Here is a 26,582-nt window from a genome sequence, read left to right on the forward strand (position 1 = left end):
TGACTTTCGTAATTAGACGATTTTCGTTATATATTTTTGTTCATAAAAAATAATACAGCATTGCTATGTATTAATTACTATTTTATTTTTGTTCAATAAACGAAGAACTTATTCTTAGCTGACTTGACGTACCAACTGTCTTCCAGATGTCACATGAGTGCACGCAATACATTGCTGCTCAATATTTTTTTTTAGAAAACTAAACTTATAAATTAGGTACTTGTTGTATGGGTTCTTAGCACTAAAACTTTGGTTTGGTTAAGTTTGCGGTAAAATTCAAAATACATCTTGGTAATGAGCACTGATATTTGTTCCTAAGTCATGGATGTTTTCTATGTTTATAAGTAATATCTGGGCGACCGAGCTTCGCTCGGTTCTGTTTCGTATCCTTGACATGTGTCGCCATCTAGTTCAAAAATGAATAGTACCTACATCGAGCGAAAGAATTCTCAGCCTTAACAACACAACTACTCCACACGAGATGGCGCGCATTTCGCCACAAAAACTCAAATAGTGTATTTTTCTATTCGTTTCAGCCTTGACCTGTGTCGCCTTCTAGTGTTTGCAATAAATAGTACTTACATCGACCGAAAGAATTCTGTCTTAACAGTACAACTACTGCACACGAGATGGCGCGCGAAGAAAAACGCATGAAAACTCGAAAATTCGCGTTTTCCGGGATTTACGGCCTAGCCACGACAATGGTCTAAGGCGTCTTGCGGCAGCGGCAAGCGGTAAGTCACAAAAACAAAAACGCAGCGCGCGCGAGGCATGCCACGACCTTGCCGCTGTTCGAAATCGCGCGCGGGTTTTTACTTTTTACGGGCCTACCCGCGGGAGCGGCGCGCGGGGCGGCGCGCGACTCGAACAACTGTAGCGCGCCGCGCCCGCACCGCCACGACATTACAGCGGCGCGACCGGCCTAGGCGGCTAGATGGGGCTAGCGATTCCGCGCGAAACAAAATATTTTGTTTTTATTATGAGCGTCTTGAACCCGAAACCTTTATTTAATGAAAATTGAATTGTACTTTCGCGTATGTAGTATGTAATAATGTTTTCAAACATATTATTGTATAGTATTTATTCGTATTTACTGTTAATTTTTTTCTAAGTGTTTATTTATATTAAGTATCATTTAACTAGCCATAAAATAAATTCCATGTACTTAGTCATCACACATATTCTCTTGTACAAGACGTAATTGACTAATTAAAGCATTCTATGCACTTTAGAGTCATATTCGACAGTAAAAAACATGTTTTTAAATATGAAAACATTCTGGCCGCTCCTAGGCCCTGCCGCCGCTTCTAAAAGTACGTGGCATGGCTAGCGCCCGCGCGCGTTTCCCGCGCAGCCCAGCCGCCCCGCTCGCCGCCTTAGACCATTGTCGTGGCTAGGCCGTTAAGGATAAGTTAGACCGATTTTTCACCCCCAAAAACCCCCACATAACAAATTCCAGCGAAATCGTTAGAGCGGTTTCCGAGATCGTCAGTGTAAATAAATAAATAAATAAATATACAAGAATTGCTCGTTTAAAAGTATAAGATGTACTTATTTATCTATTTAAGTATGTATATATAGTCGCTTAGCCCCCATAGTACAAGCTTTGCTTAGTTTGGGGCTTAGTTGATCAGTGTAAGGTGTCTCCAATATTTATTTGTTATTTATTTGTTCTTTGTTATTTGTTAATTGTATTATCAAGTTAGGATATCAAACAAATAACAGGCGTTCGGTTCCGTACATCATAAGAGTTTATTATGTTGTATAATTGATATAGGATACAGGATATTTAATTAAATTTGAAGTCACTATGTTTCGTCGCTGTGTTTGTATCGCTTCTCTAGTATACGGGCCATCTGAAAATAAAACATACTTATTGTTAATAATTTTATATCAAACTAGCTTTTGCCCGCGGCTTCGCTCGCATTAGAAAGAGACAAAAAGTAGCCTATTTCACTTTCCATCCCTTCAACTGTCTCCACTTAAAAAATCACGTCAATTCATCGCTCCGTTTTGCCGTGAAAGACGGACAGACAAACAGACACACACACTTTCCCATTTATATTATTAGTATGGATGTTCAATTTTTTTTAACATAAATCCTTTTTTAATTTGAATGCAAGAAATAGGAACGGTCTTATTTCCTTGTCTGGGTGTTGAAAACAGTTTTAATGCAAATGTTTAAATTCAGGTGATAATAATTCAAACTCTATATCTTAAGACCTATAATTCTCAATTAAAACATTACCTAATAATATTAGGATACTTCTTATATTAGCTCTAGTTACGATATCGATTTGATATGATATGTCAGGGTTATTCAACAAAACCGGCCAAGAGCGTGTCGGGCCACGCTCAGTGTAGGGTTCCGTAGTTTTCCTTATTTTTCTCAAAAACTACTAAACCTATCAAGTTCAAAACAATTTTCCTAGAAAGTCTTTATAATGTTCTACTTTTGTGATTTTTTTCATAATCTAAATATATAAAAGAAGAAGCTGACTGACTGACTGACTGACTGACTGACTGACTGACTGACTGACTGACATATCAACGCACAGCCGAAACCGCTGGTCCTAGAGATTTCAAATTTGGCACGTAGGTTCCTTATATAGTGTAGAGGAGCACTAAGAAAGGATTTTCCAAAATTCACCTCCTAAGGGGGTCAAATGGGGGTTCAAAGTTTGTATGGGGAAACAAGATTAGTTTGACTATTTTATTCGAAACTTCACAGGAAGATTCCTTAAGACATATGACTGAATACGTGTTTCAGGTTTTTTGAAAATTTAATCCCTAAAAGGGTGAAAAGGGGGTGATAAAGTCAAAAAATCAATATGGGTATCGTTTTTATGGTTTATCGGGTCGCTGATCACGATAAATACAACGTTTTTAAAATCTAACGAGGCGGAAGTGAAATACCTTCTCCCCTGTTGTGGTGCAATGGGGTTTAAATATCAAAAAAATATATAAAAGAAGATATTGACTGACTGGCTGACATATCAACGCACAGCCGAAACCGCTGGTCCTAGAGATGTCAAATTTGGCACGTAGGTTCCTTATATAGTGTAGAGGAGCTCTAAGAAAGGATTTTTCAAAATTCGCCTCCTAAGGGGGTCAAATGGGGGTTCAAAGTTTGTATGGGGAAACAATGTTAGTTTCACTGTTTTATTCGAAACTTCACAGGAGGGATCCTAAAAACATATCATTAAAGAAGTGTTTCAGGTTTTTTGAAAATTTAACCCCTAAAAGGGTGAAAAGGGGTGATAAAGTCAAAAAATTAATATGGGTATCGTTTTTATGACTAATCGGGTCGCTGATCACGATAAATACAACGCTTTTAGAATCTAACGAGGCGGAAGTGATATACCTTCTCCCTGTTGTAGTGCAATGGGGTTTAAATATCAAAAAATATATAAACGAAGAAACTGACTGACTGACTAACTGACATATCAACACACAGCCGAAACCGCTGGTCCTAGAGATTTCAAATTTGGAACATAGGTAGAGGAGCACTAAGAAAGGATTTTTCAAAATTCTCCTTTTAAAAGGGTGAAATGGGGGGTTGAAAGTTTGTATGGGGAAACAAGATTAGTTTGATTATTTTATTCGAAACTTCACAGGAGGATTCCTAAAGACATATGACTAAATACATGTTTCAGGTTTTTTTGAAAATTTGACCCCTAAAGGGGTGCAAAGGGGGTAAAGTCAAAAACACAATATGGGTATCGTTTTTATGGTTTATCGGGTCGCTGATCACGATAAATACAACGATTTCAAAATCTAATGAGGTGCAAAAGAAATTTTCTCCACTGTTGTTGTGCAATGAGGATAAAATATCCAAAATAGCCATAAGTATAGGTTTAGTTTTTATCTTTACTTCTGGTTCAAGAGATTTCAAATTGACACGGAAGTTCCTTAGAGGAGCACTAAGAAAGGATTTTTCAAAGTTCACCTCCTAGCATGATAATTTGACAGGGGCAAGGACAGGGACAGGGACAGGGACAGGGACAGGGACCGGGACAGGGACAGGGACAGGGACAGGGACGGGGACAGGGACGGGGACGAGGGACGGGACGGGGTCAGGGTCAGGGGATAGGGATAGGGATAGGGATAGGGAAGGGATAGGGATAGGGATAGGGATACAGGGACAGGGATAGGGATAGGGATAGGGATAGGGATAGGGATAGGGATAGGGATAGGGATAGGGATAGGGATAGGGATAGGGATAGGGATAGGGATAGGGATAGGGATAGGGATAGGGATAGGGATAGGGATAGGGATAGGGATAGGGATAGGGATAGGGATAGGGATAGGGATAGGGACAGGGACAGGGACAGGGACAGGGACAGGGACAGGGACAGGGACAGGGACAGGGACAGGGACAGGGATAGGGGACAGGGACAGGGACAGGGACAGGGACAGGGATAGGGACAGGGACAGGGACAGGGACAGGGACAGGGACAGGGACAGGGACAGGGACAGGGACAGGGACAGGGACAGGGACAGGGACAGGGACAGGGACAGGGACAGGGACAGGGACAGGGACAGGGATAGGGATAGGGATAGGGATAGGGATAGGGATAGGGATAGGGATAGGGATAGGGATAGGGATAGTATTGTTAGTTATTTAAAATAATAATAATTAAAATATATTCATAACTTCTCAAGCAATAGTGGTTTAAAGTTAACTCGAAAATCGAGCATTTTAGTAAACTTTCATAAAACTTCTTAGAGGAAGTGTAAGAAATATTATATTATGCCATATATTCGTGAACTACTCAGTAAGCACTTTCATTCGATACCCCACACGGCATGGTTTGATGAAAATTTGTTTTTTCTTTGTGTGCGATTTTTGATTGCCAGGGTGCGGGAAAGGGGACCACAAAACTGGTTGGCAACATGTGTTTATATGGTGTCCGGGATCTATAAAATATATATCTGAAGTCAGAATGAGGTGCGCTATTTTTGCAAACGAACATCCCCTTGGAGCCTGCTCTACTAATGATAATTTTTAATTTACCATGTTACTTCACGTACCCTACCCCTAAAAATGTCTATTGAGTTTCTGCCAAAGACCACCATGCGGTTTCTGCATATTCTGCGCTGTGCATAGAATTTGCAGAGACATTGCAGAGAGCGCACGCGGACACCGGCGCGGCGCCAGTGGACGCGTCTGTGTGCGTGAGCTAGGTATGCATACAACTACAACTGCTGTAGGCACCGCCCCCCTCAGTAGATCGATGCGATAACATCGATTTAAACTTCCCTAGCCTCGTGGCGCCCACCATAGAAAATTTTTGCTAGGGAATTTTGATTCTTATTGTACTTGAGATTGAATTCAATTTCAGTTATTCGAAAAATTTTAGAAACAAAAGAAATTATATTATTTTATTTGCTTACATGAGAGTTAAAATTCCATTGAAACCATTATGTACTTTAGAAAATACATTCGGCGCCACGAGGCTAGATACACTGTCACCTACAAATTCGACACTCAAAAGTGTCCGATCGCTTAGTTGCAAATGTGTGCGTCTAGTTGACAAACGAAAACTTCGCAATGTAGTAAAAACTACTTTCATTTTTTTTACAAAAACAACGTTATTTCTTAGTAATTAAAGTTCAATTTCAAATGCAAGCAATTGGCGGTTATGACATTAATAAATGTGATCATCGCGCAAGCCATAAAATTTTATTACCGCAGGTGGCAGTAGGCCTAGCACATGAGATGGCCGCGGGAGTATGTCGCCGCGAGATAGATGCCACGTCTTCTTCTAACTGTATTAATGACATAAGGACGGGTAGTCTATCTCGCGGCGACATACTCCCGCGGCCATCATGTGCTAGGCCTACAGGTGTGCATATTTTTAAACAAATCTACGTCTTATTGCAACCAACATAAGTTTAATTCAGTTCGCGCTGCTGCGCGGTAGTTTAGATCGATGCGATAATCCATCGATAATCAGATAATCACCTAAAAACGCGACAAACGCCGTCCACTGCCGCGATCTAGATAATGAATATGACACTGAATTGTGCAAACTATACATAAACCGTGGACGTGGCCTTGAGCGTTCGGATGAATCGGATGGTGTCCTGCCGCAATCTGAGGCGCTGAATGTTTTAAGACTGTGCACACTTACGCCGTGTCTTGCGTGGGCGACGGTCGCGCGACCGTCGCCGTCACGTCTCATCGCATCGTCTACTTCCATATCGATACAGACTGAACAGGACCGCTGCGTCGGTGTCAAGTTGGTTTCAGAGTAATGGCCTTATTCTGAACACAACTAAAACGCATTTCATCAGTTTCGACCTCTCTGGGCGTCAAATGAGACAGCTGTCAGTACTAGCGAACGGGAGTTCTATTGACCAAGTAATGAGCTCAACTTTCCTAGGTTTTGAGTTAGACAGCGGCCTCACCTGGGGAGGTCATATAGATACATTGTGTGAAAAACTGGCAACTGCATGTTTTGCCCTAAAAAGATTGGCACGAATACTCCCAACCGAAATGGTCCGTGCCTGTTATTTTGCATCGGTGCACTCGCGCCTACAATATGGCATCGAGCTGTGGGCAGCGGCCGCCGACTGGGAGAGAGTGTTTCGTCTCCAAAAGCGAGCAGTACGCGCGATAGTGCGCCTTCCCCAAACCAGCTCAGCAAAACCTCTCTTCAAGTCACTTGGTATATTAACGCTGCCCTCACTCTTAATATTACAGATGGCAACAAATGTGCGTGATGAAGTGAGCTCAAACCCCATCATAGAGCCCCCGCGAAGGTACGAGACCCGTAGCGCGCGCGCAGGATTACTGCGGCTCGAGCCGCATCGACTAGCTAAGTCTAAAAAACTTACCCACGTCATGGGCCGTAAGGTGTACAATCAGCTACCACACGAAATAAAAAATATGCATAGTGCTGCACTGTTTAAGGCAAAACTTAAAAAATGGCTTCTCGAGCAGACGTTTTACGACCACAAGGAGTTATTTAGTTATGTGAAACCAATGGTTTGAAATATTGTAATAAACTAAATGTAAATACGCACTGTAACTATTGACATGTAATTTTAAATTACCAATAAATTATTATGAATTATGAATTATGATAAGGTTTGATTTCGTATGCGTGGCATCGCCGTCGCGCGACCGTCGCCCACGCAAGCCATCGGCTTATCAGTCGCGGTCGTCAGCCGCGTCCGTCAGACGCGTCCCATAATTTGTTTCAAGCTTTATACACAAGTTTTCCTTTCAATAGCAATAGCTAACGTAACGCTTGGCTTGAGTAATAAAAACTGTATAGTTAAATTAATAAAATATGTATAAGTAGGATATTGAAATCTTCTTTCTTCGTTGAGCCATCACAGCTAACTTTAACTTACAAACGGTCTTAAGCACCTGCACTTCTGAAGGCGCTTAAGTCATTTTTGCTAATAAAAAAAACCACAACGTTCTATGAACATTGGTCAAGTGCGAGTCGGTTTTCGACTTTTCCATACAAAGAACTCATGAGCGCCTGAACGACTATGATGGCAAAGTTAACGTTTCGCACTTTCAAGACTTTACGTATATATCTCGGAAACGATAAGAGATAGAGCAAAATTGACTTCAGATTTGGGCTTTCGGTGGCACAAATTCTATGTTTTCGTCAACAGACACCTTTTTTTGGACCGATTTGAATAAAATTTTGCTCAGTCAATTTATAAACGGTCTTAAGCGCCTCCTTTTTAGTAGGAACTTAAGTCATTTTGTACAAATGAAAAAAAATTTGAACAAGTTCTAAAAAGAAAAAGACAGAAATGAATTTTTTTATACCTGTCCAACGCGCTTACACAATTTTAAGACGTTTAGTACCTACTTGCAGCGGCAGTGAGTGAAATTCGTAATCTGAGTTTTTTTCTCTTAAGTCCGACTTACGCTTGATTGTAGATTTCTAATAGGTTTTCCTGTAATCTACAGGGAGAGGGCTATCTCGTGTATTTTTTTGAAAATTTTACGCTAAGTAGTTTCGGAGATAAGGGGGGGGGAATGGTCATTTTTTGCTTATTTTCTTAAATTACTTCTAAATTACCAAAACAAAAAATATAAAAAAAATATATTTCAGATGCTGATAAAATGCTCTTTCATTTGATATGTGGGCGAATCAACTTTTTGACCGACATTTTTGGTGTCTCTGGCGTTACTCAAAATGTCTCTGGAGTTACCAAGAAATCGAACTTCTAATGAACAAAGTTTCAGTTTATTGGATTTAACAGTTAGGTTTATGTTTTAATATACAGGGTAAAGTGAAAAATACCAATAAAATTCATTATTTAAGGGTGAAATTTCACAACTATGTTAAGAATGTGCGGACAGATTTGATTCGGTCAAAAAATTGATTCGCCCATGTAACACAATATAGTTTTAATAACTTTGATTTTTAATTTTCAATTTTACCCCCCAAAAGTGACCCCTGTGATTAAATTTCATTTAATTAAATTACATGTCCGTCTTTGGGCCACAGGTTTACATATGTGTGCCAAATTTCAAGTAAATCGGTCCAGTAGTTTCGGAGAAATCGGCTGTGACAGAGGGACAGACAGACACGCGAGTGATCCTATAAGGGTTCCGTTTTTCCTCTTTGAGGTACGGAACCCTAAAAACGATCTTAGTAAACCCTTATTCATTTTTAAATACCTATCCAACAATATATCACACGTTGGGGTTGGAATTAAAAAAAAATATCAGCCCCCACTTTACATGTAGGGGGGGTACCCTAATAAAACATTTTTTTTCCATTTTTTATTTTTGCACTTTGTTGGCGTGATTGAGATACCTATTGGTACCAAATTTCAGCTTTCTAGTGCTAACGGTTACTGAAATTATCCGCGGACGGACGGACGGACGGACGGACGGACGGACGGACGGACGGACGGACAGACAGACAGACATGGCGAAACTATAAGGGTTCCTAGTTGACTACGGAACCCTAAAAACCATATGTCCGTTCCGTATCTAATATTTGACGTATTTTAACATTATCTTAAAATCAAGCCATGTGTTTGACGTTTGTTCAGATATTACAAGAAGTTGTATTATATGCAATTATATTATATCGTCGGGGACAGTGCAATACCGCGTAACTAACAAAGTCAATAAGTTCCAATTTCCTTATAAATTGTTCCCGTGTTGAACTCTATGTGTTTTGTTAGAATAGATACGCGGTATTGCACTATCCCCGACGATATGCAAGATTCATTTCAGATTTAAAAAATATTCCAAATGCTCGGACCTTGTTCTTAACTACTATATTGGAACCACTTTTTAGAAGACCTGCGTAAGTCCTGGCATCTAGTCTTGTATGACACATGATAACGTCTACGCACCGGTACTGCAATACATTCAGGGTCCAAGGCTTACCTATACGTCAAGTTTAATAATTTTACCTATAGGGAACCACTCTTTAGAAGATATCCCAGCGTCGCTCCTGGCAGCAACAATGGCTTCACGCAACGCGAATGGAACAGCCACGGCCATACAGATTGGGGGCTCGCCGATTGCTGCAACAGAATTAAGCTGGTAAAGTATCCAAAATATGATTTTCAGTACAGATGGTGTTTTTTTACGCACTAGTGCGAGAAGTGGTTCATTGTATATATGCCAGGTCGAAACTTCGGAGGGCCATCTTTCTGTACTGAAAAACGTCGTACACACGTGCGAAAAGGAAATTCGTAACTCGTGTCGATTCAAAACACTCCCTTCGGTCATGTTTTAATTTATCGCCACTCGTTTCAAACTTCCTTTTTTACGCACTTGTGTCGTAAGGTACTATTGTAGAAGGAAGATGACGTTGATGAGAAGGCCAAGGGTTTCAATTTACATAATTAATTTTTTTGTGCCATATGCAATTCTGTGGCCAACAAGCATAAAAGACCGCCTAAAGATAAGCTGCACTGCTGCGGGAGTTGGTACATGCTGCTTACCAAATCACAGTTTAAATTTAAGTAACCTTTTCTGTATACATTTACGGTTTTTCGCGACAGACTTAAAAGTTCCTAGTTACATCTCACTTGAAGATTCTAATAATTACTACATCTGACTGACCCTAGTAAAGTTTGGCTCATGAGCCAAGACTCCTTACCCTTAGCTCCAAGAACTCGAGGGTCAGGTATCGACTTCTCCTTGAAATAAACCCGGAAATCCTGCGGAATATCTCTGGCTTGTGGCACGTAGTAGTTCCAAGCGCGGTCTGTGAGGATCTCTCCAGTGTTCTGGTCGTAGATTGTTTCCTCTGTGGTCCAGTAGCCGAGACCCATGACGAAGGCACCTTCTACCTACAATAGGGGTTCAAAAGTAAGAAACTAAAAACAGCGAATGGGGCAGCATGGTCTGCGAAACCAGAGCACGCCACTTTGGTCGATCCTCCACTCTCAGGATATAGGTATAGGCACACCTTGGATAATGGCGATCAAATAATATGAAAGGAGCGCGTTCCTAGGCACACAATTTAAGTTAGTGTAGGAGATCGCGTAGCATGCTTTTATGAGTGAGATCAATCGACTAGTAGCGTTTTAGACAGGCGGTAAGGTAACCGAGAGCAGGTGGGCGGCACTTTCAGCGGAAAGCAGGAAGTAGCCATACTGTAGGTACGATACGATAGTACTCTTTATTATATTGTGGTACAGGGTTCTGCTTACCTGTCCTATGTCCACATTCGGGCTAATACTGATGCCAGCATCTTCAAGTATATCCACCCTCAAAAGCTCCCACTCTCCAGTCAACACATCAATTTCTACCTCAGCCAATGTCACACCCAACACATCAGATTTCAACAAGTCCTTCAGAGACACAAACCCATGAGTCTGCAAATCGATTTGGGCTGAATACGCAGCTTTAACCAACACTTCCCAACTAGGGTTTAATAGCGAAAGCCTTAAAGGCGCTAATCGTGCTAATAACTTTTCACAGCATTTTTGAACACCTATTCCAACGGACATTGAAGTCGTACTGTTCCCTGACATTAGAGCATTAGGAGAAGAAATTGTGTTATTAGATTTTATTTGTATCTTTTCCATTGGTATTCCAAGGAAATGTGCAGCGATTTGAACAGCTTTGGTGTTCAGGCCTTGGCCCATCTCGATGCCGCCGTGGATTATGGAGACAGTCCCGTCGTCGTAATACACTGACATGTTGACATCTAAAATTTGGTTACCAAGGCCCTGCCAGCGTAATAGTGAAAACCTAAGCCCCCGTTTCTTCCATCTGTTTTCACTATTGAATTTGTCGACGGCGTCTCTTCTCTCAGTATACTGGCCTTCTCTTTTAACTCTCTCCACCATAAACCTGAGTTCGATAGCGGTTATGTCGAGATTTCTCAACCTCACTGTAAGGGGATCGATTGACAACTCGTAGGATATACGCTCCATGATGAATTCCATATTAGCTATTGCTTCCAGAGTTCCTGAAATGACATTGCTATTAACCTTACTGTAGGTACAGATTATCAAGACAAGTGTATAAACTTGCAATTCAAGTATTTTTTTTATGGAAACACAGAACGACTTGATACTCGTACTTAAAATAAATCTAAGATGAAAATCGCAGCCCTATTAGAATCCTGAGAATTGTTTCGGATCGTGAGTCACTGGATTCGTCTACATGCCCCAGTCCTTTATGTGGCGGGCCAAAGATTAGGCTATTTTTTTAAATTTTATTTAGTTAGTTTAGTGTTATTAGTTTTAAATAATATCAACCCTAGCTTTAAGGTTTTTGGTAATAAGGACTAACTCTGGTGGACTTTTGCCTGCAATAAATGTTTTTTTTTTTTTAATATAAATCTGTAACTTATAAAGCCACACTCTTTAAGAGCTAAATCATGTTCGGCTACAATAATTTTCACTGTCATATTGTCATCAGATAATAAGTCATGGACCAATGCTTTTAGCTCCAAATCAAATTCTTCTTCTTTTAATCCTGTTGCATTTGTTCCATATTTGTAATTCTTTTGACTTCCTCTTTGTTACATTATTGCTCTAGCTATACAAACCTGGAGATCTGCACCAAGTATTACTAGCAGTGTCAGTAGTAACATCGTATACTTTGTACAGCCATCGTAATTTCTCATAGCAGTTCTGGTACACTTCCAACGTAAATATGAAAAGAGGTTCGTCTACGATGTAACCATTATCCGTATAAAGGCTTTCTTTCCCATATCGCACTTTTCCAAACAGATCCACTCCAACCTAAAAGCAAATTATATTTACTTTAATTATGTATCAATTATTACACTTCATGTACGCACGAAATTTTGATGTTAATTTTCTTGTCTTCTGTAAGTGTTTGTTGATTAAACATTATCTTACTTTTTTCTTGACTAAATAATAATCCCTGATTTCTTTGAAAAATAACAGAATTGCTATGAGAACGAATGCTGGTTATTAATTCAAACTCGTGTGCGTCTCATTCACTTCCAGTGACCGCTATCTAAACATGGTGCGAATTCCAGAATACTGCAATAACATATTACTACCCGAAGGCCGCAAAAAGAAGTGACACGCTCTTAGCCTCTTGTGGCTCTGCAAATAAAATCGTGTCAGATATTTTTGTGCCTACGTTTCAGGTGACTGTACTGATATAACTGCAACACGTAGTGAATATTGAACCTTATAGATTACGATCAGGCTCAAAAATTGACAAATGGCCATTAATATAAAATGTGGACGAGTGTATACAAAACTGGAGATCGACACCATGTATTGCTAGCAGTATCCGTGGTTACATTGTATACTGTGTAATGCCAGCGCAACTTCTCGTAGCAATTCTGGGAGTTGTCTGTCGTTGCCAAATATAATGGCTCATCAACAATATAACCATTGTCTGAGCAAATAATAGTGACATTTTGGTTTCGCAAAATTCTCATGAAAACCTCTAAAAAGTATAACGATCTACCTTTCCTCATACTTTACGAGGACTTCTGAGTTGAGCTGCATATGACCACGAAGTAAAAGAAAATGAAAAAAGACAGCATTTTTGCTTAAAACCTCATATTCCGTAGTGCAAGGAAATCTTTTCCCAACAGCCTTGGATAAAGTGGGAAGCGGTAGAATTATCCGGCAGGGTCGGTTGAGTTTGTAAGCCACCAGCGCGTTTGCCACTGCTACCATTGAGCCGCGGGAGATCTTCAGACCATATGCTCCTCCAAGTCGACGTACGTGGATGTCAATCCTGAAGACAAAGATGAATCGTATATGAACGTGGCTATATGGAGAAGAAAAAATAAACTTTAGAGAGAGAGGGAGGGGGTAAAAGAAAGTAACAATGAGAGGGAGGGGAGCAAGAAAAAGATCATTGTTAAAACAAAAACTTGTGAATAATCATGGACCTGCTACTCGATTGACCTGCTTAAGGAGAGTGCTATTAAAAATTAATTTTCGTAAAATTATTGGTGTTTGTCATTGTCACTTTAAGACTGTCTCATAAACTAGATACTCACTTGTGTTCAGGTATATTAAGAGCTCGGGATACCACAATCTGCGTTCCATCCATATGCTGCGTTGTACAATATAGTTCCAAACCCTCCTCCGTCGGTTTCGCTACGCTCACCAACGTCTCCATACAAAAGTGCGTCTGCTGATATATTGTCTGCTTCCCTCTTATTATATTAAACAGCACTCCTTTCTCTTCACCTCCACCATCCTTTTCTCCAGCCTTTCTTACTCTAGCAGGATATTTCATTGCTTCATTTATATCTATTACGGGTTTAGATACACCTTTGTATTTGACGTGGACTAGTTTGGCAGCGTATTCTGCAATGGCTCTAGTATCAGCCACGATGACTCCGATAGGTTGTCCGTTGTATCGGACGGCACCTGAACAAAACACTTCTTCTTCTTTGAGAAAGTAGGCGGTGTCGCCGGATGTAAAAGTATTTGTACCAGGGATGTCTTTGGCTGAGTAAAATGCGACGACGCCTGGGTGCCGCTAAAAATAAATGAATTTATAAATACATCATTCTCAGGATATTTACTGAGGTCGTCATCATAAATAAAATTATACTTAGTCTGAAATTTGGACGGCTTGAAGATTTAATGTTATATAATCTGTGTCTAGAGATGAAGAAAAACTTTATTAAAGTAAAACGCGAAGAGAGACAAAATAAAGAAAAAGAAGAATTAAAGCAAGTATTGCTACTAATAAATAAAAACCAATTTATGTTAGTACAGAAACTCACTAAAGCCTCGCTGGGGTCAATACTGTCGAGGTCTCCGATGCCGACAGTTGCGAGAACGAAGGCTCCAAACACTTCATGCGGTAAACTCGGCAAATCTTCAGAGTATGGAGCCTCCCCTGCGCATTGGATCTAAACATAAATATGAGTTTAGTCTCAAAATTATTTGCCACAAGTTACGAGCCACGAGTTGCCAGATATGAGTTAGTGTGGTCGATTTGCACACATAACATTCTAGTTTCAAAATTTCTTGATACCCATAAAGCCATTTCGGTTAAATGTGCGATATGAGTTAGTGTAGTCGATGTGCACATTAAATGGTGTCAAATGTAATTAATGCGCAGTAAACGGATCCAAAAAATTATAGATAATGAAATCTACATACCCCTTTAATATTCCACACCCATATTGACCTTGTTTGAATCTTTTATAATGTCGGAGCGTCTATAAACAGACATAATCCGACAGTAATAAAATCTACAAACAAATAAATAATGGTGATAAAACCTTACCAACGCTTCTACTTTCTCAACAGGCTTGTTGATCGGGTATAGCTTAGGGTTGGTGACGAAATCCTGTTTGCCGCTGGAGAGGGGGCGAGTCTTGCTCAGAGTGATCGCTCCAGAGGCGAAGCGGGCGTCCACCTGCCAAGGTGGGCATAGGGAGAGGAGACCCTAGGACATAAAAAAGTTGATGAAATAAATTATAGTATAGTAGAAGGTCAAGAAAAGATGGATGGACTGTGTGAGGTGATGATAAAATAAAGATGATAGATAGATAGATAAATATAGAAAAGCTTTATTTGGATGATATGAAACGAAAGCAAGTGATGGGATGACGGACGATAGAGAGGTAAAGAAGGGAAGGACATGCTGCGTTGACCCAAATAAATGGGATAAGGGCAAGCGAATGATGATGATGAGGTATATAGGTCAGCTATGCGTCAATCATTGGGTGAGACTAGCTCAGGACTCAGGACCGATAGTTGAGTGGTAATTGATAAAGGGCTAATATAATGATGTCGATGAATCGATATCTGAAGGTTAAAACGGCCTTGCTTTGTAAGTTGCCCACAAAGTTACGTTTAAAAGGGCATAGATCTAAGCAAACTAAAAGTGTCTAAATCTAAGTCCATGTTTCAAGCTAAAATAACACTTTTACTCCCATATTATAGTCCGAGGTGAATAAGACTTGATTTACCTTGTAAAACAAATTGATAGCTAAATTCTTCCTATACTTCGCCGACGGTTCTGGCGGGTGTTCCTGCGTCACGAGCTCTTTCTCCAACACTTTTACAGCGCCCTGCAGCGTCTCGTTAGTGAACAATTTCTTCCCGATCAGGAACTTCTCTGTTTCCTTAGCATGCACGAAGCGAGGGTTAATGTTCCCGTAGACTATCCTGGCTTCTTTAACGGTGTTGGTTTCATCTAGGTTGTATAAGAAGCCAGCGTTGACCATCGCGTGCGCATTTTGGGCTCGTGGCATGATCTGAAAAAAAAAAGTAGGTACTTATCTCGCTTAGTTCGCCCTTTGATACAAGGTCTTCCTTCATCTTGTTGAAACCAAAAGCTAGTCTTAGTCCTTTAGTGATCTTGTTGCAATGTTAGATAGTTATTACATAGTATTATGTATTTTCATCCATGAGATATTTTCTAATGTTATTACGATTTCAAAATTAAAAATCTTTTAACGATGATAAGTAGAGTTACTCGTACTTCTGTTCCTTAATTTACGTTTATTCAAAAAGTAAATGTACCTTAAATGTCGCAAGTTTGTAGTTTTTTCCAATAGGAGGAAGAAGAACGTTTATTATAACTTTTCCTTTCATATCCACTTTTAGAAACTCCTGAGGAGTCACTTTTTTTAGGCGCCCATCAGCTTGTTCTGAAATTAATGTCATTCGTAAGAACAAACAAAAAGTTACAGTTAAAATAGTTTCTGTTGGTGAAATAGAAAACTTACGGATGGTTAAATAAGCTCCAACAGTCTCCAATAGAAGGAAGACATCTGATGGAAAATCGTTGTGCGTATGTTTGACCATCAGATTACCAGCTATGGATCCTAACTGTAAAAAAAATGTCAAATAGGCAAATATCATTTAAGTGTTTAAGTAATGTTTTAAGTTCCATAGTATATTGGATTGGAAAGAACAAAGTGCTTGAACTCACACTTTGACTGTCTGACTTCGATAGCAGATATTTGACGTGGAACTTACAGATTTATTTCACCTGTTTTGAAATACCTTTAAGCAACATAGACCTTTTTTATTCGTTGATAAAGTTATCAATCTTAAACACGTATCAGGTCAACAACATTTAGCTAAATAAACTTACATTTCTAACAGGAATATGAGCCACTAGCTCCAAATGCTCCTTCAATTTCTCCAAATACCAGAAATTATCTTCTGAACCCGACACAGTGTGAAACGTCTTCATGGCCTCAGACAGAGTGGTTCCTGCTCCGACGATCAGGTTCTGATCGAAACTGTAGCCTTTCAGCTCTTCAACGCTACTGATGTCAATGAGGACTTTAGGGTATTTGTCTATGGGGTACGCTCCTGCAAAATATGCAGTAGTTTCAGAAGAACCTTTCGAATTTTATAATTTAAAAAGTCACTATTTCATTATTATCATCATTATCAACCCTAAACTTGTATTTCTAGATATTTTAGCAGCATCAAGCATCTAGCGATAACGCTGTCCTAGCCACGGGCCATAACTCAAGTTTTGAAAAATACCTAAATAAAATTACAAGAAACAATATTTATACCAAACCTACAATAATAATCCGATTCTGAACGAACTTTTTCAGTGTTCTGTATAAAGAGTAGTTTTTACTTTTGTAGTAATTTTTACTCACCTTTACCAGTATTCCCGGCAACAAGCATATAACTATCATCTCCTTTCTTCTCCAGTACTTCGAATATCTCACTAACTTGATGCACCTTAGTAAAATACCGTCCATCACTCAGTTCAATCTCTATGTTCTCCTCATCTTTAACATCACGCTCTTCCACTAAACACCAGTCACCTTCACTGCCTTTTCGACAGTGTTTCCCAGTTTTATTACAAATTTTAAGGTCTTCTATATCCATAATATCTGATTTTGGGGCGTCGGAAGCGAATTTTTTGAAGGCGTCTAAGATTGGTCGGTAGCCGGTGCAGCGACAGACGTTGCTGCCAAATGACTTTTCTATATCCAGCATCGTAAGGTTCTCATTACTCTGTAACAGACTGTAGAAAAAAACGAACAAAATTATCTGAACACTAATATAATTATAATAATATTATAAGCAAACCAGTATTTAGTCCATCACTTTCATCCAATAGCCCAGTTCATTTTAAATTCCATTAACTCTCAAATAGTCCTTACACCCTGGCGGGTGTTGCCTCTGCGTGTGTCCCATGATACGGGCAAGGGCAACATCCGCTCGGTGTACCCCTTACATTTCATTAAAGTCCGGAACACCATTACCGGACATACAAATTATAAGCAAACAACGATGTTCAAATATTTTTGTTTATCTATGTGTAGATGTAACCGAACGCGACTTAAACAAAAGGAGAAACTTTACAAATATTATCATAATCTCCTACCGCATGCCCTCATAAGATACACATGTTCAGTTTTAAGTCCAGAATTAAATAAAGAACCTGTACAAACCCACATGTCCTGCTGGACAGATACTATTGTAATACGAGAAATATTGGGCAATAATCAAGATAAATAATGACTACATTTTTATTATCAGTTAACAAGTAACAGGAGCTACCTTATTAGATTAGTCTCACGTCTCACCTTGTTCCCTCACTTGACCGGAGATGACCTTAGTTAGGGACTAAGTATTTATGACAATAATACGCCTCTTAGGGCCAAAAATAATATGCCGAGAACAAGCCCTTTTATTCTAAATCTATAGATTTAGAATAAAAGGGCTTGTTCTCGTGTATACACCATGATTGTAATAAGGTAACGTGTCTGGCTTGGTAGATCTGTATATTTATTTTTAACCGACTTCAAAAAAAGGAGGAGGTTCTCAATTGGACTGAATTTTTTTTTGTATGTATGTTACTCGATATCTCCGAGAATCATGGACCGATTTTCAAAATTTTTTTTTCAATCGATTAGGTATAACCCCGAGATGGCCCCATTGGCACCAAGTCGGGGTCTGATGATGGGATCTTGGAGAAATCGAGGGAACTCTTCAAATGTTATAGGCACATGTAATGTTTTTAGTGTATCTTTCAAAGGTACACCAGTATTTACGCCTGATGGTAATAATTTTATGTGGCTGAGCTGATGATGGAAGGTCAACTCCTCAATGGTTAGGAGTTAAAGGATAATTCTTTCACTACTGTACATATATTGGGACTGATCCATATAATATTAATAGGAACCACTAAAAATCAACAAATAAATAAACTTTTTAACAAAAATAAAACCGCCTTCAAAAATAAGCGCGTTACAAAACACGGAGAAACTAAAAAGCAAAAAATAATAAACCTTTGAATTCAGATTTCTTATCGGATTGCAATAATCTAAACATCCAAATTATAACCAAATCAATAATTTTTGGAGTCGGGGCCAGCCTGCGTATGGATGGGTGGGGCAAACAAGAAATAGCAAGGCGACGAACAGGTCTGGTACCGACTACAAAAATTATTGATTTGTTCATAATGTGGATGTTTAGATTATTGCAATCCGATAAGAAATCTGAATTCAATAGTACATTACTACAGAGGCCGGGACAAAGGGGGTTCGCTTCGCTCGGCCGTCTATATGTCTTCGGCCGGCAACCCCATTTCCCGCCGAGGTATGTATAGTGCTTTTCTCAAACATGGTATGAAATAAATAAAGTCTACTGAAAATAGTAACTTTGGATGGCTGTATCTCCTAAACGGTGCGTCGTAGCGCAAAAATAATCGAATTTTCGTTCCCCTTTATACCCCGTATACGCTTATAAAAAAACAAAAAGTTAAAAAAAAATTCAAAAAAGAAACGAAATAAAATTTTTTTGTATGAAAACGCACCCAAAATCAAATATTGTCTAGGGCCCGTACCAGTTGCAGTCGGCACGTCTATAAAGCCCCTTATAGTTTTTTTTAATTGGCTAAATACCTGGATGCTATGTCACAATTATCTGTGTTTGGAAATTAAAAAAGAGGACTTTGCCGGCCTTGGCCTGCAAGGTTTGTATGAAATTCCATTATCTATCAATCGTCCTAGCCGCACCTGCAACGTCATACTTCGCTGCGAATTATAAGGCACATAACATCAATATTTCATACCATGTTCGAGAAAAGGTTTATTATTTTTTGCTTTTTAATTTCTCCGTGTTTTGTAACGCGCTTATTTTTGAAGGCGGTTTTTTATTATACTAATATGCGAGCGAGCAAATCGAAATTTCACGATCGAGTTAACCTTGTGAAAACGTACAAAAGTAGAAATGGTAGCCTAGTGGTAAAAACATGTGTAACGGGTTAAAACTTCAAACAGTTCAAATGACCGCTTATTTCTAAACTTGAGTACTTAAAAACATTCATATTCGCTACTCGCTTTTTGGTGAAGGAAAATATCGTGAGGGTAAGAGATTTATTCCAACAAAGCCCTCTGGGTTAGAAAATCAGATCATAAAACTCCCACTAGCTGTAGCAAAAAGCCGGGATAATGCAAGAATATTAGGGTGCGTATCGATCGATATAACTTTTTTTGATATATTTTTAGTCGTTATAACGATCATTTGATATAATTATTGAATCATATTCAACAAATAATATACTAACAAATGGTATACTTAATGAACATTTTTTCGAATAACATTTATTATAACATACTTTGAGTATAATAATTCTTTATTTGGCAGGCAAGAAACTAATGCTTATTTCCGATAATAAATAAATCGTATAACGCAAATTCTTTCTAAAGCACAGAATAAAAAAAAGTACAATAAATTAGATCTATCATTTACCAGAAAAGTAGATTAGGTTAGAACTGTGACCCCTACACACAATGCGATGCTACCAGAAAAATAGGTTAGGTTAGGTTAGAACTGTAACCCTTAAACATATGTACTGCTATCAGAAAAGTAGGTTAGGTTAGGTTAGAACTGTGATCCCTTCAAAAAAGGATAAAATTAATTCATGAAATGTTTTATACTGTTTGCTAGTTATATCATACTAGCTTTTACCCGCGGCTTCGCCCGCGTAATAAAAGTATTCTTATTGAAACGTTTACAAAAAATAAGATTTTCATTTGGATCCGTAGGTTTCTTTGTAGGTACATCTGACGGCGATTACTTCGATTAAGGTAAAGCGGGGCAATTCTCGACTGGGGGGGCCATTGTAACTGATCTATTTGCTGCACGGTCAGCAAAGAAAGTGGTTTACCACTTTTCGACTCTATTGATCGAAAAGTGGTAAACCACTTTTTGGGCTGACTGTAGTACTTACACATATTACTATTGTTTTAAAAGAAATTCTTGCAATGATTGTAGAATTTTTACACAGCGACCACAGCGTAGGTAGTAGGTACGAATATGTTTGTATTTTACCTATATAAATATTTATACTGGGGAAACTTCATACAACCCACATAGCCAGTATCTCGACGCTATTGTCGGTAGGATAAAAAGTACTTCCTTGCATTATCGCTTACAATTTTTTCCATTTTGCTTATACTTATTGCAAACGTAAACATATAAAAGGAAAGCAAACAACGATCTTCTTACAGCACATTGAATGTAATAGTTATTACGGATGCAGGATACTCGCCGATGCCTACTTACTAATCCCTTCGCACTGAGCCACCTGCATTTTACACTGCCTAGATATCGATTGCCGACCGATTAGTCCGACCCCAATCCCTATTCTTATCCCCGTCCCTATCTCTATCCTTGTCCCCGTCCCCGTCCCATCCCTATCCCTATCCCTATCCCTATCCCTATCCCTATCCCTATCCCTATCCCTATCCCTATCCCTATCCCTATCCCTATCCCTATCCCTATCCTATCCCTATCCCTATCCCTATCCCTATCCTATCCCTATCCCTATCCCTATCCCTATCCCTATCCCTATCCTATCCCTATCCTATCCTATCCCTATCCCTATCCCTATCCCTATCCCTATCCCTATCCCTATCCCTATCCTATCCTATCCCTATCCCTATCCCTATCCTATCCCTATCCCTATCCTATCCCTATCCTATCCTATCCCTATCCCTATCCCTATCCTATCCTATCCTATCCCTATCCCTATCCCTATCCCTATCCCTATCCCTATCCCTATCCTATCCTATCCTATCCCTATCCTATCCCTATCCTATCCCTATCCCTATCCCTATCCCTATCCCTATCCCTATCCCTATCCTATCCTATCCCTATCCTATCCTATCCTATCCCTATCCTATCCTATCCTATCCCTATCGCTATCGCTATCGCTATCGCTATCGCTATCGCTATCGCTATCGCTATCGCTATCGCTATCGCTATCGCTATCCTATCCTATCCTATCCTATCCCTATCCCTATCCCTATCCTATCCCTATCCCTATCCCTATCCCTATCCCTATCCTATCCTATCCCTATCCCTATCCCTATCCCTATCCCTATCCTATCCTATCCCTATCCCTATCCCTATCCCTATCCCTATCCCTATCCTATCCCTATCCCTATCCCTATCCCTATCCCTATCCCTATCCTATCCCTATCCCTATCCCTATCCCTATCCCTATCCCTATCCTATCCCTATCCCTATCCCTATCCTATCCCTATCCCTATCCCTATCCCTATCCCTATCCTATCCCTATCCCTATCCCTATCCCTATCCCTATCCCTATCCCTATCCCTATCCCTATCCCTATCCCTATCCCTATCCCTATCCCTATCCCTATCCCTATCCCTATCCCTATCCCTATACTTTCCCTATCCCTATCCCTATCCCTTCCCTATCCCTATCCCTGTCCCTATCCCTGTCCCTGTCCCTGTCCCTGTCCCTGTCCCTGTCCCTGTCCCTGTCCCTGTCCCTGTCCCTGTCCCTGTACCTGTCCCTGTCCCTGTCCCTGTCCCTGTCCCTGTCCCTGTCCCTGTCCCTGTCCCTGTCCCTGTCCCTGTCCCTGTCCCTGTCCCTGTCCCTGTCCCTGTCCCTGTCCCTGTCCCTGTCCCTGTCCCTGTCCCTGTCCCTGTCCCTGTCCCTGTCCCTGTCCCTGTCCCTGTCCCTGTCCCTGTCCCTGTCCCTGTCCCTGTCCCTGTCCCTGTCCCTGTCCCTGTCCCTGTCCCTGTCCCTGTCCCTGTCCCTGTCAAATTATCATGCTAGGAGGTGAACTTTGAAAAATCCTTTCTTAGTGGTCCTCTACGCTATATAAGGAACCTATGTGCCAAATTTAAAATCTCTAGGACCAGCGGTTTCGGCTGTGTGTTGATATATTATGTCAGTTAGTCAGTCAGTCAGTTTCTTCTTTTATATATTTTTTGATATTTAAACCCCATTGCACTATAACAGGGGAGAAGGTATTTCACTTCCGCCTCGTTAGATTTTAAAAACGTTGTATTTATCGTGATCAGCGACCCAATAAACCGTAAAAACGATACCCATATTAGTTTTTTGACTTTATCACCCCCTTTTCACCCTTTTAGGGGTTAAATTTTCAAAAAACCTGAAACACGTATTCAGTCATATGTCTTAAGGAATCTTCCTGTGAAGTTTCGAATAAAATAGTCAAACTATTCTTGTTTCCCCATACAAACTTTGAACCCCCATTTGACCCCCTTAGGAGGGGAATTTTCGAAAATCCTTTCTTAGTGCTCCTCTACAATATATAAGGAACCTACGTGCCAAATTTGAAACCTCTAGGACCAGCGGTTTCGGCTGTGCGTTGATATGTCAGTCAGTCAGTCAGTCAGTCAGTCAGCTTCTTCTTTTATATATTTAGACTAATCGTCATCATCATCATCATCATCATCATCATCATACTAATCGTATATCAATAGATAGTTATACCATATAACGGTTATTATAAATAAGTGTTATACGAAATCATGATTATACAAAATAAAAGTAGATATTTTGTAGTAATACCAAATGTTAATTATTTCATATGAGTGATTATATCCCTTAAATATATACCAAATGTTGTTATATCAAATGTTACTATACCAAAAAAAGTTATACCAATCATTACACACCCAGAATATTGTGATACTACATACCCGTACATGGCCATGACCCATCCCGGCGAGCAGTACCCGCACTGTGTCCCGTTGAGCTTAGCGAGGGTCTTCTGTATCGGGTGGTAGCCCTTTAGTCTGTTACCAACGCCCTCTATCGTCGTGATCTCCCAATCTTGACATGACGTTACTGCCACAAGACACTAAAAAGAAAACATACCTTTAAAACAAAATTAAAGTCAACTAGTCACAGAAACACAACTATGGAACAAATCCAAAATATTTTTTGATTTGTTGTTTTTCAAGTAGTCACACTACTATATATATAAATTACAAACTGAAATAGATATCATACACGAAAGAAGAAACGACAAGGCTTCGGCTTACGCGGCTAACGTCCTTACCACTAGACCACCCGCCCGCCGTGGTACCCGATGAAATTTCTCTAGTATATATGTTATCTCTGATAGGGCTAGGCGCCTTTGACCAACTCTAAGGGCCAGCAATGTGTGCTTGCACCCCCTATATGAATCCTTTACAGGATTGCGGTATAGCTAGACAGATGGTGTTGCCATCTTTACAACTAGGGAACAAATAAAATTATTTTATTAAATATAATATATAAAAATATTTACCAGATTGAAGGAAGTTTTTGTCAGTTGCAGCTTGCAGCACTCGTAGCAGCAGTAAAATAATTACTTTACGATGGGAAAAAAAGAGATAGATAAAAAAAGATTTTACCAACAAACAAGGACGGTATTACGAATGAATGTAAAAGATGCTGTGGAGATGAGTGAGCCTTTTATTTCATTACACCAAAACAAAATTCAACTACCCACGAATTATGTTTATCGATAAAATTACTACCCACAACCACTGAACCGGTTGTTGTCAATTTTAGTTCCAGTAATGTCCGTTGGAATTCGTGTGAGGCCGCCACTAGTATAAACGTGTGAAGGCTTTGTAAGTGTGTGTGTGATGGGAAGGGGGCATTTTTTTGGATGGAGTTGGCGTTCTTCTCCTAGTGAGTATTATATTCTTTGGGTAAGAGCCAATGCATGATGACTTCAAGGCGAAAATAAATAGCATAATATCAGAAGATAAGATGGTGCCAATGAGCTAGCGATCCTTATAGAATGCCTTGCGGCTTGGCACCCATAATGCGCGATCGGCAGTGGCAGCGTCAATCGTAACAGGGAAGAAAAAGATCCGTTGCTCTCTTCAGGCTATGGTTGCCACCCGCTATACCCTAATAGGGTCTCATGTTGTACCTTGCCTCTTGTATGTTGTCACCCGTATTTGTACCAATATGAGCACCTTGCATTTCCTTTGCTGCCGGCACGGCCCGGCCGAGGTACTCACGGAATTGACAGCATGGGGTGGCTCGCCGGGTCTGGCAGCGGCGACGACGCATGCGCCGCAGGCGCCCTCGCGGCAAAGGTACTTGGTGCCGCGCAGCTCGCAGCGCACGCGCAGGTACTCCAGCAGGGACAGGTCTGAACTTGTCTCGCATCCCACTGGAAATACAGTTGACAGATTTTTAGAAAACTGCACAGATAAAAAAATGTAATGAACACCTAATTGCACCAATTGATTAAAAAATTAAAACCAATTAATTAATTACGTCAATTCACTTCTCAGTTAAAAAGTAGATTTTATTTTTCTACTCCCGAACTATTATTCGTCATTTACAGGGTCGTGCATAGATCTTTAAAACCCTACATAACCCCCCCCCCCCTCAAACCCCTACCTCCAAAGCCAGCGTCCGCCGGCTTTCCGCGCATGCGCGCAGTACTTAACGAAAAAATTGAAAAGGCATTGTTTTGCTCTGTAACCACGGTAACGCATTGTTATAGCGATACTGCGCGCGTGCACGGGATGGCTTTGGGCAGCTGCGCTGGCAGTGCAAACATTTGCGTCAAAATACAGGAAACAGTGTGAATTTTACGAAAGTTATTCAAGAAAACTATTAAAAACTAAGTGCATGGTTGTAGAAAAAGTATTGTATGCAACGGTGTTTAACTGAGTCAAAAAACACTCCTGGCGTCTTTATTAACAATTTTCGGCTTCGCCTCAAATTGTTACCCACGCCCCTCGTCTTTTTTGACCTCCTTTAAAAGTATAACAGATAGGGTAACGTTTGTACAGACTGTACACCATATGTACAGATTTGTGTATTATTTAGGTGCACGACTGGTGCTGCCCACATTTGGAGGTTTTTTATGTTAAAATATATTTTTTTTATGTTAACGATTTTCATCGATTTTTGACAAGTTTTAAGTTTAAAGTGTTGAAACTCCTAAAATAGATAGAATTATAAAACCAATGGCCATCGGTTCTTCAATCTTTTATCTCTATTCGTAAGAGCCGTATTTTGAAAAAAAAAACTTACTTATTTTTTTTATGATTTTTTTAAACATGGTACACTTTTATCGAAGTTTGATTTTAGTGAAGGGTGTTACATACATGAAATCGATATGTTTGGATTTACCTTTGACTTTTCTAAAAATACAAGAGAGATTTTAATTTTGAAGTATTTAAAACAAAAGTTATTACCAACAATAAAAAAAATAGGCTTTAGAAACTATCATAATATTAATGGATTCAAATCGAAGGTCATTGGCGCAGGGAACGCCCTTAAGTTATAAACTTTTAGTGAACTAGGCAGTAGCAGTATCCTGCGGCCGTGACCTAGGCTAACCGATTGCTTAGAGTCACTTTAAATTGCCAAAATCAAGATTCGAAGTTAGGTAAACACAAAAATAATGACTTTACCAGGATTTGAACCCATTATCCTCTTCTTGAACAGAGTTCCAGAGTTTTATTCAAATAAATATGTAGGTACCTGATTGTGGTTTCCCATTGACGAGGAAACTAACCCGTTTCAGGGGCTCCATGATAGGGTCACTCTTATTATAATCCTCTCAAGTACATTTGTCAGTCTTATCACCATGCAAACCCAACCGACACTGGACGTAGGTACTCCCAAATTTTAGGTCTCAACAGGTTTAATTTTTATTTTTTTTTTTGGTTTTGATTATTGCCCAATTATTCGGTCGATCACCGACAACTCTTCATATTTATTTAAGTTATTTTAAACTCTTTTGTGACTTAATAAGGTATAAAATTAGTAAGAATTGCGTGCTATAGGAAAATTTTATAAGGACCCTAAATATATTTTTAGCTCTAACTGGTTTGGAGTTACGTATCCGCAAAAAGTTTAAAAAACCGGCT

General features: G+C 39.7%; 1 protein-coding gene across 1 annotated transcript; it reads right to left on the minus strand.

Moving 5' to 3' along the window:
* Window positions 1–1,817: 1,817 nt before the first annotated feature.
* On the minus strand, window positions 1,818–26,308 carry LOC125235569 (xanthine dehydrogenase-like). Its single transcript, XM_048142166.1, has 17 exons — window positions 26,194–26,308; window positions 24,711–24,865; window positions 23,391–23,551; window positions 17,049–17,422; window positions 16,523–16,746; window positions 16,152–16,254; window positions 15,946–16,073; window positions 15,390–15,677; window positions 14,702–14,863; window positions 14,193–14,321; window positions 13,455–13,942; window positions 13,003–13,186; window positions 12,009–12,204; window positions 10,660–11,423; window positions 10,104–10,292; window positions 9,409–9,522; window positions 1,818–1,856 (listed from the first exon to the last, which is right to left on the minus strand). Exons 1-16 carry the CDS (start codon window positions 26,243–26,245, stop codon window positions 9,409–9,411), a joined length of 3,711 nt encoding a protein of 1,236 aa, XP_047998123.1. The 5' UTR covers window positions 26,246–26,308; the 3' UTR covers window positions 1,818–1,856.
* Between the last annotated feature and the right edge of the window lie 274 nt (window positions 26,309–26,582).

This window comes from Leguminivora glycinivorella, chromosome 17 (genome assembly GCF_023078275.1).
Source record: "Leguminivora glycinivorella isolate SPB_JAAS2020 chromosome 17, LegGlyc_1.1, whole genome shotgun sequence".
NCBI lineage: Eukaryota > Metazoa > Arthropoda > Insecta > Lepidoptera > Tortricidae > Leguminivora > Leguminivora glycinivorella.

What these genes read in the sequence shown, in the direction of transcription:
- LOC125235569 (XM_048142166.1), bottom strand. Translation starts at nt 26,245, where the DNA reads ATGGAGCCCCTGAAACGGGTTAGTTTCCTCGTCAATGGGAAACCACAA. An exon ending in CAATGGGAAACCACAATCAG is followed by an intron (nt 24,866 to 26,193) that starts GTACCTACATAT and finishes CTGTATTTCCAG; the next exon opens with TGGGATGCGAGACAAGTTCA. An exon ending in CTATCAATTTGTTTTACAAG is followed by an intron (nt 14,864 to 15,389) that starts GTAAATCAAGTC and finishes TTTATGTCCTAG; the next exon opens with GGTCTCCTCTCCCTATGCCC.